The 17,146-nt window shown below is 49.5% G+C and overlaps 6 protein-coding genes across 6 annotated transcripts; 3 read left to right on the forward strand and 3 right to left on the reverse strand.

Annotated features, from left to right (window-relative positions):
- Positions 1–576: 576 nt before the first annotated feature.
- N7517_001381 (Glucose/ribitol dehydrogenase) lies at positions 577–1,568 on the forward strand (the record flags this gene model as incomplete). Its single annotated transcript, XM_056719111.1, has 4 exons — positions 577–794; positions 857–1,057; positions 1,119–1,270; positions 1,357–1,568. The coding sequence occupies 4 exons, from the start codon at positions 577–579 to the stop codon at positions 1,566–1,568; spliced, it is 783 nt and encodes a 260-aa protein (XP_056583246.1).
- A 133-nt stretch (positions 1,569–1,701) lies between these two features.
- On the reverse strand, positions 1,702–3,529 carry N7517_001382 (Zn(II)2Cys6 transcription factor; the record flags this gene model as incomplete). The annotated part of the gene is made up of 5 exons (XM_056719112.1): positions 1,702–1,749; positions 1,802–2,438; positions 2,942–3,008; positions 3,075–3,470; positions 3,517–3,529. The coding sequence occupies 5 exons, from the start codon at positions 3,527–3,529 to the stop codon at positions 1,702–1,704; spliced, it is 1,161 nt and encodes a 386-aa protein (XP_056583247.1).
- A 2,042-nt stretch (positions 3,530–5,571) lies between these two features.
- N7517_001383 (DUF563 domain protein) lies at positions 5,572–7,186 on the forward strand (the record flags this gene model as incomplete). Its single annotated transcript, XM_056719113.1, has 2 exons — positions 5,572–6,759; positions 7,106–7,186. 2 exons carry the CDS (start codon positions 5,572–5,574, stop codon positions 7,184–7,186), a joined length of 1,269 nt encoding a protein of 422 aa, XP_056583248.1.
- Positions 7,187–7,472: 286 nt separating this feature from the next.
- Positions 7,473–7,820, forward strand: N7517_001384 (uncharacterized protein; the record flags this gene model as incomplete). The annotated part of the gene is made up of 1 exon (XM_056719114.1): positions 7,473–7,820. The coding sequence occupies one exon, from the start codon at positions 7,473–7,475 to the stop codon at positions 7,818–7,820; it is 348 nt and encodes a 115-aa protein (XP_056583249.1).
- A 754-nt stretch (positions 7,821–8,574) lies between these two features.
- N7517_001385 (aminophospholipid-translocating P4-type ATPase DNF3) lies at positions 8,575–13,530 on the reverse strand (the record flags this gene model as incomplete). The annotated part of the gene is made up of 1 exon (XM_056719115.1): positions 8,575–13,530. One exon carries the CDS (start codon positions 13,528–13,530, stop codon positions 8,575–8,577), a length of 4,956 nt encoding a protein of 1,651 aa, XP_056583250.1.
- A 1,054-nt stretch (positions 13,531–14,584) lies between these two features.
- rfeF (uncharacterized protein) lies at positions 14,585–17,003 on the reverse strand (the record flags this gene model as incomplete). Its single annotated transcript, XM_056719116.1, has 7 exons — positions 14,585–14,920; positions 14,973–15,040; positions 15,095–16,139; positions 16,206–16,584; positions 16,686–16,783; positions 16,824–16,943; positions 16,998–17,003. 7 exons carry the CDS (start codon positions 17,001–17,003, stop codon positions 14,585–14,587), a joined length of 2,052 nt encoding a protein of 683 aa, XP_056583251.1.
- Between the last annotated feature and the right edge of the window lie 143 nt (positions 17,004–17,146).

Here is a 17,146-nt window from a genome sequence, read left to right on the forward strand (position 1 = left end):
CCAGAAGTTGTACATTTCGAATCCTTAGCATGTTTGTGGTTAAAGGAAATAGTACTAACTCAATATGCTAGAATAGAGGTTCCAAGGTTAGTAGTAGACGACATCGCTAGAGTAAAGAAACCCTACTTTATATCGAAGACCTCTTTCACGTTTGCCCTTGCGAGAAGGAATGAAAGATCCGACTCTTGCTCTAGTAAAGAGATACAGTTGAAGAGCAAATAAGATGAACACCTTAAGTAACCTAGGGATAGACGTTTAATTATCTATCTGCCACAAAAACGAGACCGTTCTACTCACTGAGTACCCACTGAGCATCAGCCATTCTTTACGTGACTGAACTGCGCATGATCACTGAGTCCGTGGTGAGATCTAAGTGAGCTTGAGCCTGAGCTCATAAAAGCGGCAGATCAAATAGGAAAGCCCCACTAGGGAAAAGCCAGTACGTATGGTTACACATGTATACACCGCTTGTTGAGTTCAACGGTCAAGTTGACTTCCAACGACCATCTACCAACTTAAATTCAATTCACAATTCCTTCGTTAATCCTATTTCGGTTGATCGGATCTCATCTCAAAATGGTATTCCCATACAAGCACGTCTTGCTCGTTGGAGGTACATCGGGAATCGGTAGAGCGCTAGCCGATCGTCTGATACAAGCCGGCATCAAAGTGACTACCGTAGGACGACGGAAACATCGTCTCGACGAGTTCATTGCAAAGCATGGCGAGGAACAGGCCTCGGGGATAAATTACGATGTCAGCGATATTGACGGGGCTCCCCAATTTGCCGCGAAGTCAGTTGGCGAACAAGTTGATGTGAAATTTGGTGAACATTCTAACACGAAATTAAAAACAGTGCAATCGCTCAACATCCAGATATCGACTGTGTCTTTCTCAACCCGGGAACCCAACGGAAATACAAGTTGACGGACCCTAAGGATGGCGACTTGAGTGATTTCAGAGCAGAGATGGACGTCAATTTCATCAGCTACGTTGCTCTGACTCAGGCATTCATTCCATTATTGATGTCCAGGTCCACCCCAACAAGCTTTATATTGTTAGTACACAGTCTACATTACAAGTCTTTTTTGATAGACATTCTAATCTGTTTTGGACAGTACAACTTCGCTTCTAGCTTTGGTGCCTGCGCCAAGAATCCCCGCCTATTCAGCCGCTAAAGCTGCGTTGAACGCCTTTGTGTACTGCCTCCGAGACCAACTGAGGGAATCGAATGTTCAAGTGATCGAGTTGGCTCCACCTCTTGTGTCAAGTAAGTAGATATCTCGGTTCAATCAGCTCCCCGAATGGTGGAATGGAAGATAAGGTGTATCATGCTTATCATCATGTTGCGCATAGCTGAACTACACGATTATATGGGCATTGAGAAAGGACGGGGCATGGGGATGCCAGTTGAGCAGTACGCTGAAGATGCCTATCAGGCATTGGAGACGGGAAGCGATGAGATTATCGGTGGGAGCGTTGGACCCACGGAGGTCTTTCAGGATCTGGCGGACAAGCGTCGGAAAATTTTTGATGAGTTCGCACCAATGCTTCGTGATGTCGATTGAAAGCTGTGTCTTGAAATCGTTTTGCTGTCAAACACCAACTGCCATTATAACGTTGAATAGCCAAATCAGATCAACAATTTGAATATCTTCAAAAGTAATGACGATATTAAATGCGCAAAAATACTGGATGAATTTATATAATAAGATAGTCATGTTGCCGCTCCGATCCCGCGTCGCGAGTCTGCAGATGTCAGCCAAGATCAAGTAGACAGCCCATGAAGAAAGTAACTCACAAACCACACCCATGGAATGTTGCTGCTGTCATTTTTCGCCTGTCTACCTCGACCGTCCCAAACGGACTTGAGCAGAGAAATCGACATATGGTTACCCACCCCACCATGAGCCCGGATATGGTCGAATCGCAGGAGGACGTAATGCCGAGCGTACAGGGACAAAGCATCGGCCCCAGCCATAAAAAGTGGCATGACCACCAACTCGATCAGATGACAGTCTGCGGGAATTTTCGCCAAGGAGTCCAAAATCGCTGCCACGGAGTTTTGTATTATCGGCGCTTCGGCCGGTTGAGTGACATCCAACAAGCGAGATGTATGCAGTATGCATGCGTGACGGAATGCCTCGGCAACTGCAGACCAGCGGTGATCATCGTTTGGATATCTGTCAGTCTTCAAACGCCATGAGTAGAACTCATTCCGGCAAAGATTGAGGAGTCGCTCGAATTCTGGCGTTCCTATCTTGCCCGTGGCATGTGCCTTGGCGTATTCTATGACTTTTCCCATGACCAGGAACATGTCGCGTGGACAGCCATTGACTCGCTCGAATTTCAAGTCGCTCAAAGTGGCAACAGCGTCACGAAGCTCCTGGGAGAAACATAGCCTTTGTGGATCTGCAAGTGAACGGATGATGTCTAGCCTGATAGGACATGCGTTAGAACTGAGTTCTGATCTAAGAAGGATACGAGATCACTTGCCATGCTAGATTCCCTAAGAAAAATATTGTTCTTTCATTCTCTGTTGATAGTGTATCACACAGGCGCAACTGGTTGCAAATCGATAGGGCACCTGTAATATGAACTCCGTGGGTGGAGACGCCTGATTCGAAAATCTTCATTCGGATTCAGCCATTAGTTTCTTGCGTCAAGATCGCGTAGTAAAATGCATGGTGGCCAACTCACATCTTGGAGTAACAGTATCTGAATAGTAATGAAAATCCCGTCGCGTTCATTCTCATCCAGCTCGCCGGATATCCTGTTCCGGAGAGTTTCTCCAAGACAGCGTATAGCTCTGAGTCGATATTCAACAGCCAGTGTTTCTCGTAAATATACGTCTTCATTTTTTATTCCCAGGTGACATGCAGAAAGACCTAAAACTGCATACAGCAGCCCTATCTGTTCGTATGCTAGAGGTAAAACATACACTTGGTAGGGGTTGTCCGCGCCGGCTGCTGGAAGCGCGATTTGATGTGGACATACAATCTTGTCATCTGAACATTTTGCGTTAGTCAAGGGTTATTTAACACCTTTAACACCAAAGGATAAAGTAAACACACAATGTGTCAACAACTGTTCCGTCCGTTCGAGCATTAATAAATCGTCCAACTCCACGGTTCGCCCTTCTGGCTGTGGCCAGAAATGTTCGATAATTGGCAGAGGTCCAACATTTTGATCCTCGCTTGAGGTCAAAGCACTTGGATCCTGCTGATCAGAATCTTGATGGCTTGGATCCGGATGATCAGTTCCGATGTCTAGCTGAGTCGGGACAGCATGGCCACGGCTCACCGTAGGGACCGCGCGGTTCTTCCACTTGCCCCGGGTTGCTATCCCCGCAAAGCGGAATCTTTCCGGGTATCCTTTGCACTCAAGGCCTTTGGTGACACATCTTTGACAAACGGGTTTTGTGCGGTCGCATTTACGACATTTTTCACGGCATGTTATACAGGCCGGGCCTGGTGATTGTCAGAGCCGCATCTTCTTGGTGGATGTTTCACAAACCTCCCGGGGGCATATCCTCTCCCGCTGGGTCACAACGGAGGGTGGAAATAATGGATGGAAATAATGGATTATCTCTTAGTTAAGGCATGATGGAGGAGAGGACATGAATAGGCAAAACCCCCGGGATAACGCCACGTGACAACATTTATAGCGTCACTTCGCGGATCTCAAGATTTATATATTTAACTTCAACGATGATAAATCCAAGTTCAATTCTTTTTACCCGCCCATGTTACCTATGCAAATTTCATTTGGGTCAGGAACGTGATGGGCTTCGTCGCTTTGCTTTTCAGGCCGAACAACACCAGTCCTGGCACAGAAAATTAAAGGCTGACAGGCCATATAGAATTACTTTCTCAGCAAACCACGAAGAACTTTCGGTGGATTTTTTTGGTCTTAGATCTTGGAGAGTAGAAAACTTGGCCAAAGTATGCCTATGGGATAGGTAAATATAATGAGTTATGAGTCTTCTCGGTCCTTCCGCTTGGGCGATAATCAACTCAGAGTATGTGGTTTCTATAAGATCCACAAAGTAGGCAACGGCATATGGGGTTTTACCTTCCTATGGATCAACGACAACGCATACATGGGAGGCGCAAAGCTGAAACCTTTCTAAGTTGGGTACTCAAACCTGATATTTCAGGCGTAGTCCCGAAATTTCCGTTTGGAATTTCGTTTGACCAGAGGCTCTGACCATCTTTGTTGGCATGGAACATTAGAATAAAGTCCGTTGGAGCAGTGTTAATAACACGTCTGTTATAGTGGGGTTGTAGGAGTTAGCCGGAAACGAATCAACAGATCAAAACAATAAATAGCCGCCAATTTATTGTCCCGGGGTGCAAATCAACGTGGCATGTTAGGGAATAGAGTTTATCTCAAGTCCAGCCACTCAATTGAAGTCATTGATTCGAGAGAATATCCAAGTCAGCTTCCACATTGTTGCCACATCGCCCTAGCGTCTCGACTTGGCCCAAAGAACCACTGACCGCAACTTTGGAATATTTGTTATAACATATCCATTCGAGCTTTTGATTTACCTTGTGGGATTTACGAAGTCTTTGTATCTTAGTCAGTTGAATTGATGTAGTCAAAAAGAATAAACATCTCTATCCCTCTTATGGATGGCTCATGGAGTAAGATACTACACAGTTAAACGAGCACTGACGTGGTGTACATGTGGGCATTCGCTTTAGGTTAGCACTAACCTCGATACAGCCCGCGCGCGACAATAAAACATCCGAGACTCGTTGCTTTGGCGTCGGCTAAATGTTGATTTAACTGTAAGGGGCATAGGTTCGAAGGATTGTCCTTTTTCCGGAACAAAGAACCGAAACACTTTCAGCCTCCAATGTCCGTCCATATTTCAGGGGTTGAAAGTTTTTGGACTTGGCGGAGGGGACTATGACTCGGATGGCGGAATCTTTGTTGTCTTCTAGATATGACTGGTCGACTCATACCATCGCGCTTATTACACTGGAGCAGGGGTCTGATCTTTGGCCAATCTAGGTGCTGAAACAGCACTTCAACGTTATTATGGGTGTTGTAGCGGTCAATGCTACAGCGTACTCCGTACTCAATTCATAATTAGGTAGATATCTATTAAAAGACTTTAGGTAATATCCAATATTAGAGGTCGATGGGCTCATCGGGGGCAGATTTAACAACTACATCGTAGATGTACCATTTGTTCTTCTCCCATGTACCAATGTCTAATATATGGTCCTCGGACTTCACGAAATCTTGGTCAAGATGGGGTACAGGCGTGCATCATGGCCATTGAGAATATTAACTGGTGCTTCCCTAATTGGCTTGATGTGGCTCATCAGTCATAGCATCCCACAGTGCATACACTGCACTGGTGATCCGTCTGAAGCACATTTGCTCCCCGCTCCCATCAAGCTGAATGGATGCTATAACATCTCAGGTCCTACAAGCCACTCATCGGTATCACCAACCCACGAAGCATCTTCTCAACATCCCGTCGTTTCTAAACGAATTCCAGGACTTGCAACGTCCAGTCTTCCTCTGGACTGCCTATCAGCAGCAGAGAATGCAATGTTTTGTGAAAATCGTTTCGGTACCCTGTACCTTGAAAACTTCAGTCACTCCGCAACAGAGTACTGCACTGCAGACTCGCCATCCAACATAACATGCCTCCACAGTGAAACCGTCAACGGACGTGTCGATTCATTATGCATCGCCCGTAACGCCATTTTTGATCCCGTCACAGCCAAATTCCGCCTAGGTTGCACACTCGGCATGCTCCCTGATTCACAACTACCCTTCCTTGTCCCCGAATATGGCACATTCCAAAAATACATGTTCGACACCGGCCCACGCGTCATTATGGATAACTGGATAGAGCTTGACGACACTGTCAGGCCAAAAGAATCCGAAACACCTAAATATACGATATTGGTCAAGCGAGAGGGATCGTTCAACTTATGGCATTCCTTGCTGGAGATATTCTCTACGTCCCTTACATTGAACGCACTCCAAATGAGCCAATCTTCCGACTCGCGAGCATTCTTTACGAACCCCGATACGTTAAATACTCAACTCGTTCTACTGGACGAGCACGCAGACGGCCCATTCTTCGATTTGTGGTCTATCTTCACAAAACGGCCAATAATACGCCTCAAAGACTTGCCTCCAAATGCGAGCTTTGAGAACATCATCCTCCCGCTCGCGGGTGGGAGCAATCCTCTTTGGCAGAGTGATCTGCCCCCGGCAGGTGCTTCATGCAATAACTCGGCACTTCTACGCACATTCTCACGCCGAGTCATGAATCACTACGAATTTCCAGTCCAGCAGCCGCGCCAGGGGAGTGATATAACAGTGACTTTCATCGATCGCATGGAGACCCGCGTCCTACTCAACCACACTGAATACCTCGAAGATGTCAAGTCTTCTTTTCCGAACATTATAATCCAGGAAGTTGATTTTGCAACAATTCCGTTCAAGGAACAATTGGATGTTCTGCAACAGACTGATATTCTGGTCGGGGTCCACGGGGCTGGTTTGACACATGCGATGTTTCTACCTCCGCGGTCGACTGTTGTTGAGATTCTTCCCGCGCAGGTCGCGATCAGGGCTTTTGAAAACCTAGCATCTCTGTTGGATCATTCATATTTTAGTGTTCGCTCTTCCAAAAAATCGGATACCTCCCCCGGGGTGGATTGGCATCAAGAGCAAGTCTCTTTGGATAGAGAGAAGTTTACGGATATTTTGAATATTGCCTTGGTAACCTTGTATAATAAGAGCGCACGAAGTCATGATAACGGAAACGAATGAATTGAATATAACGAACATTTATACATGCAAGAGTTGTCGGCCATACATACAGTCTCTGTCCTCGACGATGTAAGACTTATAATGACGTCCGATTTATCTGGCTCAAGATGTATTATATGTATGAAACAGTAACGTTTTTCAGCACTGCTCTTTCTTTGTTACGTTACTCCATCACTCATCTCGACCCTTTCATGAAAATGGCTGCCTTTCGAATCATTTTCTGGCATGGTTATCACATTCCCAACCACTAACAATGCGCCCTCCCACCAATAAATCATCGGAGAACATGCAACAGCAGAAAAAGAGCGCTGTCAAGGGCGGCATGGACCCTTCCCTTGCCGGCAAGCTCTACTATCAGACTGTCGATCGAGATTAGAAATCCATAATGTGCATTTATCTTCACATTCTGGATATCAGGTGACACGGGCTTGAGTACACTATCTCCGAGTCATCATGGGGCTGACCCCTGTCACTCTCAGACCTGTCACTTCTGTATCCTACATTGGCTTTCCGATATCATATCAGATCAATTGCATAATAGGTTCGTGAAGTCAGACAACAAAGGATATTAAATCGTCCGTTGCTTACGGGCCGAATAGCCCTCCCTCTCTTACCAACACCATCCCCACTACAACCAAGCAATCACTCATTATACATCAACAATGCCACAATTCTTGCTTATTCTGAATTCCCTCGCCTCATTTTCATCCGCAGCAGCCGCAATACTTTCAACTGCAAAGCCTGAGTCTCTGTCTGGCTCATCTCACGTTACCAATGGCGAGCACTTCTATCAGCGCATGTACGCAGTGCGCGCTGTCCCATTGGAAGTACTTACTGCAATTCTCCCATTCTATCTTGATGGCCCGGCAGTAGCTTCAGTCATCGGTGCCGCTGCGTTTGTTCAAGCAGCGGATGTGGTGATTGGTATTGGTAGAAAGGATGCAGGGATGATTTTCGGTGCTTCGTTTGCTACTGCGGTTCATGTTTTGTGTTTCTTTTCTATCTCCTGAATCAATGTTAGGAGATAATATAAAATAAGACTGTGGAGATACTGGACATTGAAAGAAAGCTAACATAAACCGAGCATATAAAATAAACCAGAAGACGCCGAATGTACATAATCCCAACCAATTTCATTATAACTCCGCCATAACTCGCCCGAAACGAAGTTGCATACCCCGAGGGCCCATCGGATTGCTCTAATAATATCGAAATCTGGAATTTGTAGCAGCAATATACCTATTTGGCTTCTTATAGGTATGACCTGCGTGCAGTCCACGCCCTAATTTACCCATACTACAATGAAACTACAAAATCAGGATGGAAACCATGTCAAATCTTTAAATTAAAAATAACTCGGCGAGGTAAGAAATATGTACTGAACCTCAACCGCAAGAAGGGGGAATCACACGTATGCAACTAGGACCCGATATGTAACGCGAAAAGCCAGACTGCCAACGATATGAGTCAGGGTATCTTGGAACTGACGGTCGACTGTGCAACAGACCGAACAGCGAACAATAAGAAAAGAGACCACGAAAGTGTGGACAGGAACTCAAGATCAAACGCCATTCGATGCCCAAGGGGATCGTATGATAAGGGAATGGACAGGAATCGCGTATGCAATCGCTATGTGAGAGAGAGACTGTGAAAGTGAAAATAACAGTAGAAGAGAAAAGAAAAGAAGGGAAAAGACGGTCACGTCATACATGTACAAATCGAATCTTCAATCTTGAATCTTGAATCTTGAATCATTTGAGGTGGTCATTTGAGTTGGCCCTTGCGGACTGCACCATAGCCCTTGCTGAAGAGCTCCTGGATCTCAACGGACCGACGACGTCCGGTAGCGTCTTCGGGACAGAGGAGGCCAGACTGACGACCACGGTCCGTCGCGGTATCAACGCCATTCACAGCATCGCGACTCGGCACGCTGCTGTTATGGCTAACTGTCGCGCTGGCGCTGGTATACCCATCAACCTCGAGTTCCTTGGTATCAGGCTTGGAGTCCATGATGCGGGGGCGGGCGAGGAGCTCGCGGACCTGGCGTTCGCGAGCGTCAATCTCAGCGAGCTCGGCGTTTTCACGGGCGATCTCGAAGCTTGATCTCTTGGTACCGTGGTCCCAGCCCTGCTGGAGTTCCGAGGCGGCTGCTTCTTCGAAGCGCCTGCGGATATCGAGGTCTTTTTCGTATTCTTGGAAGAGGTCGACATCCGTTGGGAAGAAGAAGGCGCGGAGGGCTGACACCGTGAATTCGAAGAGGAGGACTGCTGAGACGGAGAGGAGGAGGACGGTCCAGAAGAGGAGGTTGTGGCCGGAGTGGTGGATGAAATTAGAGGGAAGGAAGTAAATGCCTTTGCCGGAGGACATCGTGTATTCCCGGTCGAGGATAAGGTCCCACATGAACCAGCCGCCGACGGATATTATTATAACGACGAGCGACATGTAGGTTTTGTTGTGGACTTCCAGAGCCTGAAGTTTGACGTTGATGACGATGATGCATGCGGAGAAGGTGAGTAGGCCCATGGAGAAGATGTCGTTGTCGCTGGGGTTGACTCTTGCGAGGCCAAAAAGACTCCACATCGTGAAGAAAATTATGACTGCTTCGCAAGTCGCCATGAATGACCAGCCCAGGTAGAGCTTAATATTGAAGCCGCCGTGCCTTTGACCCTTGGTGTAGAGCTCCGGTACGGCTAGCAGAGTCGATGCTGAGAGGTCTTTGGTGAAGATACCCAGGAATATGACAGCGAGCGAGGTAAAGAGCGTGTTGAACATACTCAGACTCCATGGCTCGTACAAACTGGTGCCAGTGTAACCGTTCCAGCGCTGGTACAGGGCTTGAGTCAGGTAGAACAACATTTCCTTCCAGAAAGTGCCGAGTGTATACTTGCAAGCACGCATATAGTTCCACCGACCATGCACTAGAAGGAGTTTGAGAAGGAAGCGGAACTGCCCGATCGAGTAGTCCGAGATACGTGCTGCCTGCAATCCTTCCTTTCCAGTGATTCCGATACCCACATGGGCCTCCTGGATCATGGCGATATCGTTGGCGCCGTCTCCAATGGCAAGCGTTATTGCGTCGGTGAGCTGTTTGCGGATTGATCTCACCAAGAAGGCTTTTTGCTTCGGGCTGGCTCGGCAACAAATGACCGAATCTGCCTTGACAGCCAGTTGGAAGAACCGTTCACGCACCACCTCATTCGATTCAATGGTTGACAGTGTTTGGCCATCAACCACGACCACAGAATGTGCCACACGGCCACGGGTAATCTCGTCGATGAGATCTATGATCGTTTGTTCAACGTCGCCATTCTCTTGATCCAAGATAGTTAGTGTCGAGTACTCCTTGACAAGACGACACGAGTGGCCGACATTGATAGCAGTCTCCCGCTTATCACCAGTCAACATCCACATCTTGATATTGGCCCGTCGCAGTTTTTCAATAGCCTCCGGCACGCCCTTTTGAAGCTTATCCTCAATAGCAGTAGCACCAGTAAGCTCCAGCTGCTGCTCAATCTGCTCGCCGGCATCCTCGATTTTCTGCTGCCGATCAACAAGGCTAGTGCAAGCCTCGTGGTAGGCAATTTTCCAGTTCGTGTAGGTCGCTTCATCCAAGAACCGGTGGCCATACAACAGAGTCCGCAGGCCGTCAGTGGCAAAGTCATTCAGATGCTGGAAGCAGCGCTCGAAAATAGCCGCCTCATTGACAACCAGTGCCTCCTCCACAAGATCCTCTTCATCATCTTCGCCGTTCGTAGAACTTCCAGAGTCCGAGATCGCAGCCGAGGGTCTACCCATCTGCGCTGAAGGCCGAGGGCTGTAGTACTCGCTATCAGCCTCTCTGTTCCGCATACCACCATCCGTTTCCCGATCGCGCAGCCAAACATCGATACTGGCTCGAAGAGCCGAACCCTGTTGGCCAGTAATCGAGGAGCGCCGATGAGTAAAGCTAGGCCGGGTCATACTGCTCCGAACCATACTGTTCTTCCGGCTGTGGTGCTCGCTGTTACGTTGGATGGCCTGGTTCACGTCGGCATTCTTGCGTCTGCTTGCGCGGCGCTCGATCTCATTCGCCTTCTCGCGTGCCAGATCAGCTTGCTTCAGGAGACGCATCAACGTGGTGTCGGCACCCTTGCAGAATAAGCAAATGCGCCGGTCGGGCATCCGAACAACAACTGACATGCGCTTTCGGGCGCTTGAGAACTCGATCACGTCCATAATCTCGTAGACTTCGTCGGTGGTGGCTTCGTCCGGTCCGTTCGGTTGGGTGCGGATGGTCAGCGTGTTTGATTGGCGATCCACGACGAGATATCCGAGGTCCTGGGCTGCAAGAACAAGAGCTAGCTCGTCGGGGGAGGCAGCCTGGAAAGTGGTGTTTCCGTTCTTGTCTTCTTCGGGGATGCAAGTATGGCACAGGGCCATGGACAGAATGAACAGTTTCGCCTTTCTGGCAAAGATGGTGTACGGCTTACGCTGGATATATTCCAACATATCCTCGGTGCGGTATGTAGTAGCCGAACGGCCAGTCTGACGGAGAGCATCAAGAGGCCCGGAAACATTCGATGCACGGGGCATCTGAGCCTCGGACACATTGGACTTGCGGCCCATGGCCTTTTTCCCCTTTACTCTCCGCTTCTTGTGCATCAACTTGGTATGGTCGCCTTGACGAGCAGCCTCCTCCTGGAGATCCGCGTCGTGCAACCACGCGGTTCCCGCCACACTCATCTTACGGAAGCGCATGGAGTTATTCGTCAGGGTACCAGTCTTGTCGGAGAAGATGTAGCTGACTTGGCCGAGCTCCTCGTTGATGGTGGATGTGTGCGCCTCGAGCGGGGTGTCGGTTTCGGGGTCGTACATGTCGATATCGTTCAAGAGCAGCATCTGGGCAACTTTAACGATTTCCATACTCACGTACAGAGAGATGGGAATCATGGTGTTGAACATGATCAGGAACGAAGTGAAGATCGGGCCGTAGGAGACACTGGCATCTTCAAGATACCAAGAATGTTGCTCCACATCCTGAGACCAGAACTTGTAGGCCACAGTGCAGACAACAGCCAGGATAACAACCAACACCACAATCAGCATGACCACTCGGTTGACCTTGGCCTGTAGAGCGGGCTTCTTGATACGCGGATTCTTGTTGGCGTTCATCCGAATTTTGCACTCCTCGCCAGTATAGATCACCATACCCAAAGCGCGGTCGGTGTTGCGAAGGATGCTGCCACGGTAGACGATCTCGTTGTTGGTCAAGGGTAATCTCTCCTGGCCATTGACACTGACGTGACCGTCGAACTTGTAGAGATCCAAGTTGGGGTCCTCAACGACGAAGTGCACGGAGTTGCTGTTGATATCCTCCACAGTCGAGCACACCTTAGACACAGGCTGGCAAGGCTGCTTATTTTTCAAATTTGTCTCGCCGTCGAGAGCCATGGTCTCAATGTACGCGACGCCGTTGGGCCCGTTGGCGTGGAGGAGAGCAATATCGGCGGGAATCGGTTGGTCGCGCTCAAGTTTAATAACGTCGCCAACACGAATTTCCTCACACTTGATCCGCTCCCAATCTTGAGCGTTGCTTATCATGGAGGCGCCATCCTGGATCGTCCCGTGGCCTGGACGGAGCACCCAAGCATCCCGGTTGTTCTCTTCCTTGTCCAAGCGATACCGGCGCCAATCATCAAATCCTTCCTTGCCCATCGAGATACCAACGAAGATCAAAAGCGGAACGATAGTTGTGTATGTTCCAGTTGTACTCAAGCCGGGGATCATCTGAAGGATAGCGACAATCAAGAAGTAGAAGTTGGCGACTTTGGTGAATTGGGCGAAGAATTGGCGGGGGAAGAAACTCCATAGACTGTAACGACTGGAACGGATGTAGTTACCGATATAAGGCTTCTCGGTGCGTTCATCAATCATAGAACCTACCATAGACGGATTCAAGTCAATGTGGCGCCCATCCTTAGTAGGAGAAATATCCTTGATGCGCAAAATAAATTTCTGGATAGACGTCATAACAGTCTCGAAACGCGCAACAGCCACTGCGGTTGTCGCCTTTTTCTGGCGCCATTTATCCTGGGCCACAGACACGGAGAACTGTTCCTTGATGGTTTTCTCTGAAGGAACAGAGGAGACATAAGGGGAAGCATCAACTTTATGGGTCGAGTCGATTGTCGCCGTCGGCGCGACACTGAGAGCATGCTTCTCATCGGCAGCAGTGAGCGTCTCAGCAGCCGGGGCTTGGGTGGGAGTCACATCGGAGGGTTCCTTGACCTCGCCCAGCTCAGCTAGGGCGACATCATCCTTCTCTGTCGAGTTGATGGTCTTATTAAATATGCTGCGGCGAAGGGAGTATCCACGATTTCGCGACCGAGACCGACCGGCGGACTCAGCAGTCGGGGAAATAGGGGAGAGGGTTGCGTTTTGGGTCGCATTATGAGGCGAGAGGGGAGAGGTGGGTGAGGGAGCGGGTCGAACAGACGGGGGCGCCAGCGCCGTGTCGATGGTTAGGCCGCGAGAATTGGGGCGTCCGTCCCCGTTTGTCTGTCTTTGTTCCTCGGCCGACTCGCGATCGAGATCGGTTGAGAAGCGCACATGTTGGGAGGAGATCCGCCGCCCAGAGTCGGAGACCGTTCGCGACGAGACAAGAGATGGGCGTCGGAGGATATCATTCTGGTCGGGTTGGGTGCCCTCTGTAGGTTCTGTCGGTTTGTCGTTGGGGGACATGACAGTCGAATTCCTGGCACGAGTGCGCGGGACAGATCCCGACGATCTCGGTAAATTTTTTTTTTCCTCCGATATTTTTGATCCTTCCTCTGCTAGCGTTTCCCCTCAGGGTAGATCGAAGTATTCGATTTAACTGATTAAACGGTCATTCTCCTGCTGTTCTTTCAGCGGGGGAGACGAGTTCCCTTGTCGTAGAATGAAGGTGTTGCGAGGGTTGAGTAAACGAAAGTACTCCCGTCGGACGCAAGGATAGAAATGAAGGGCGCAAAGATTGTGTCCTATAGAGAGAAAAGGAAGAGAGGCCAAGAGAAGAGATTAAGAGACTAAAAAACCCGAGAGCGACCAGGAATAGCCAAGACCAAGTTTGGAGGAAATGATACCCAAAACGGCCTAGTGTTCCAACTGGCGATATCCTACAATTAGAGGATATAGAGATGTCTATAATGATACATGATAGGCAGAGATAGAATGATAAAATTGGAGTCAAGTGGGCAAGTGGAAAATCCCAAACGTCTAAAACGTCTAAGACCATAATAATATCCGTTCATGGTAGAGGGACAACGCGTAAGATGCAACCATCAACGCTTACGCCTCCCCAGGCACTGCCCCATCCAGGTTAAATTAAGAACCGAATCAAAGATGTTTCTGGGGGCGACACATGGGTCCGGATCCAGATCTATCTACGTTGTTATTGGTCAGTCTCACATTCCCCGAGACCCTGAGCCCAGCCCTATTGCAGATGTAAGACAAGAAATATAATTTTTCTTTTCTCTTATAACACAAGGCTTTAGATATACCGTAGCTAAGTCTATGAGTCCACAAAATACGTGTGTCACCCTCGAACCTAGCGAACTCGTGGGCTAATTTTTTTAGTGTAGCCTTGGCAACTGTCAAAGCCCAGTTTAAAAATTGGAAACATAAAATGATATTCGGTTCGAACCATTGGGGAAACTACCTAGGTACGTGGGAGTAGCCCTGGAGAGAACATCCCCAATCAAATCCACATGGCAAAAAAGTGATAAACCTTGGAACTCAGGAACCTATGACGTCATGTTCAATAACGTGGCTGTCCACCATACTGGCCAGATCCAGGCTGTGATGGATATCCTGGCTGTTGACCATATCCACGCGATCCCTGGTAGGGAGGCTGCTGAGGAGACTGCTGGTATTGACCCTGTGGGTAGCCGGACTGGGAACCGTAGTTCGGAGGGGCACCAGGAGGGGCACCAGGGGGCGCACCATACGGAGGCTGAGCTTGGCCCTGGGGAGGTTGGCCGTAACCTCCTCCGTACTGGCTTTGCGATTGTGGTGGAGGTGCACGACGTTGGTTGTCTCGCTCATCCTTGGTGTCGTAAGAAGAATCAATAGCGCCGAGCATCAGCTTGGCACACTACATGACAGTCAGTTCAATACTATGTGACGTGTTAAAAAAAACCACTTACCCAAAGCTCGCGAGTCAGATGCACTGGTGGGTTAGCACGGGACATCTCATCCTGCTCAACCTCAAAGTCTAGAACACGTTAGCTAGATCCACCATGAACCTCATGTAGAACCGTGAACTTACTGGAGGTACAGTCAATCAGGTGACCAATCTGAGGGTCCTCGTCCAGAGAAGACAAGAAATCGCGAGCCCGTTGATCAGTTCCCACTTGCGAGAACTGGAAGGATACGGCGCCGGGGCCGTAATGGGTCTGAGAGGTCTCCGCCACTGCGTAGCGAATGGTATTACCCACGGTATCGTGGGGCTCGCCAGCAGGTTGTCCGTCAGTGATGGTGATCACCAGCACGGGCTTCTCAAGACGATTGGCCCGGACGGGTTGAACGACCATCGGGTCGATGACCTTGGTCTTCAGGTTGGTGCCCAGGGGGGTCAGGCCTGAGAAACGGACTCGGGACACTAGACGTTCGACATCCTCTGCGTTGCGAATGCCATCACCCTTCTCGCTGGAGTTCATGAACCGGACAGAGATACCGTCCTGGTCGAAGGTCGATGCAGCAGTAGCTACAATACCGAGAATCTGTCTGAGTTGATCCTTTCGGAGTCCCTTCTCTTCGAATTCGATGGATCCACTGTCATCAACGTAGAGAATCACGTCGAACAGCGAGAGCTTCATGACATCGGTCGCCACCTCCATGGGCACGGCCCATTCCTGAATCAGCTTGTTGAGCTTGCCTGGTGCTTCAGCGGCAAGCGTCTGAACAAGCCGGTCCAGTCGCTCTTTGGGGTAGAAACTTCCGAGACGCTTCTCTTCAATCGTGGAACTCAAAAGCGAGTGGTAAGCTGCGACCTGTTGCGGGGTGGCTGGGGGAGCTCCAGACTGAGGGGCGCCACCGGGTGCGCCATATTGACCTGGCGGTGGACCACTTGGTGCGCCGTACTGGCCTGGTGGTCCGCTTGGTGCGCCATACTGGCCTGGTGGAGGTCCGCTTGGTGCACTATACTGGCCTGGTGGAGGTCCGCTTGGTGCACTATACTGACCTGGTGGAGGTCCGCTGGGTGCACCATACTGACCCGGTGGTGGTCCACTGGGTGGTCCAGGCGAGGGTCCAGGACGGCCCTGGCCACCAGGGTATGGAGCTCCCTGAGAAGGATAGGGTGGTGCCTGGTTCTATCTTCCGTTAGCATTCTTGTTCAACTATCAAGCACTCAACAAGCATCAAAAGTGAGATAAGACAGGAGACACAAAAACAGGCAGTGATACAGGGCAAGGGGCATTGTGTACATATGACGGCTGCTGTCCAGGGTAAGGTTGTTGTCCGTATTGCTGTTGTCCGGGATATTGCTGTTGTCCAGGGTACGCTTGTGGGGAAGCTTGTTGACCAGGATAAGGCGACTGTACCTGCTGTCCTGGGTAGGGCGAGCCCGGAGAAGCATAGGGCTGTCCCGGTTGCTGGCCCGGGTAGGGCGAACTAGCGGATGCATAGGGCTGACCTGGTGGGGGTGGAGGGGGCGGCCATAGCCCTGCGGCTGAGATGCGGGGTATGGCGTGGATGGCGGAGGCCTGGAATAAGGAGACGAATTCTGTTGAGATGAGCCGCCGTATGGAGGATATCCTTGGTAAGGTCCCGACATGGTTGTTCCAGAGAAATGATGACCGAGGGGTAAAGTGGGGGAAAAACAAAAACACAAAAAGTCAAGGAAAATTATGGCTTACCGATCCCTGGGGGGCTGGGGATCCTGAATAAGCCTGGTATTGTTGTTGACTCTTGAGAAAACGTTAGCACTTTTTCTTCTTTTTCTTATGACGTCGAACTGCGAGTCATAGCCAAGGCGCAATGAACATATGACTTACCGATCCACCAGCCTGCAATGCTGCAGGAGGACCCCCAGTGTACCCTGATGGAGGTGCACCTCCATATGAACCACTATTGGCCATCTGATTATTCTGAGCTGCGGCGATTTTCTGAGCAAACTAAAGATGGATCAGATTGAGGGATTCTCGGGAGTTGAAGGAATGAAGACTTACACCCATGATTTGATTTGAGGGGGGAAAGAGGCGAAGAAGTAAGACAGAGAAAGTTGGAGTATCACGAGAGAATTCCAAGGTTTGATGACGTTGCCTGATGTGGATAGGCTCCTCTTAAGCCCAACTGAGGCTGACCTCTCGACGGAGTG

Source organism: Penicillium concentricum (assembly GCF_028827145.1).
Source record: "Penicillium concentricum strain IBT 3081 chromosome Unknown utg000001l_segment0_segment0, whole genome shotgun sequence".
In the NCBI taxonomy this organism is placed as follows: domain Eukaryota; kingdom Fungi; phylum Ascomycota; class Eurotiomycetes; order Eurotiales; family Aspergillaceae; genus Penicillium; species Penicillium concentricum.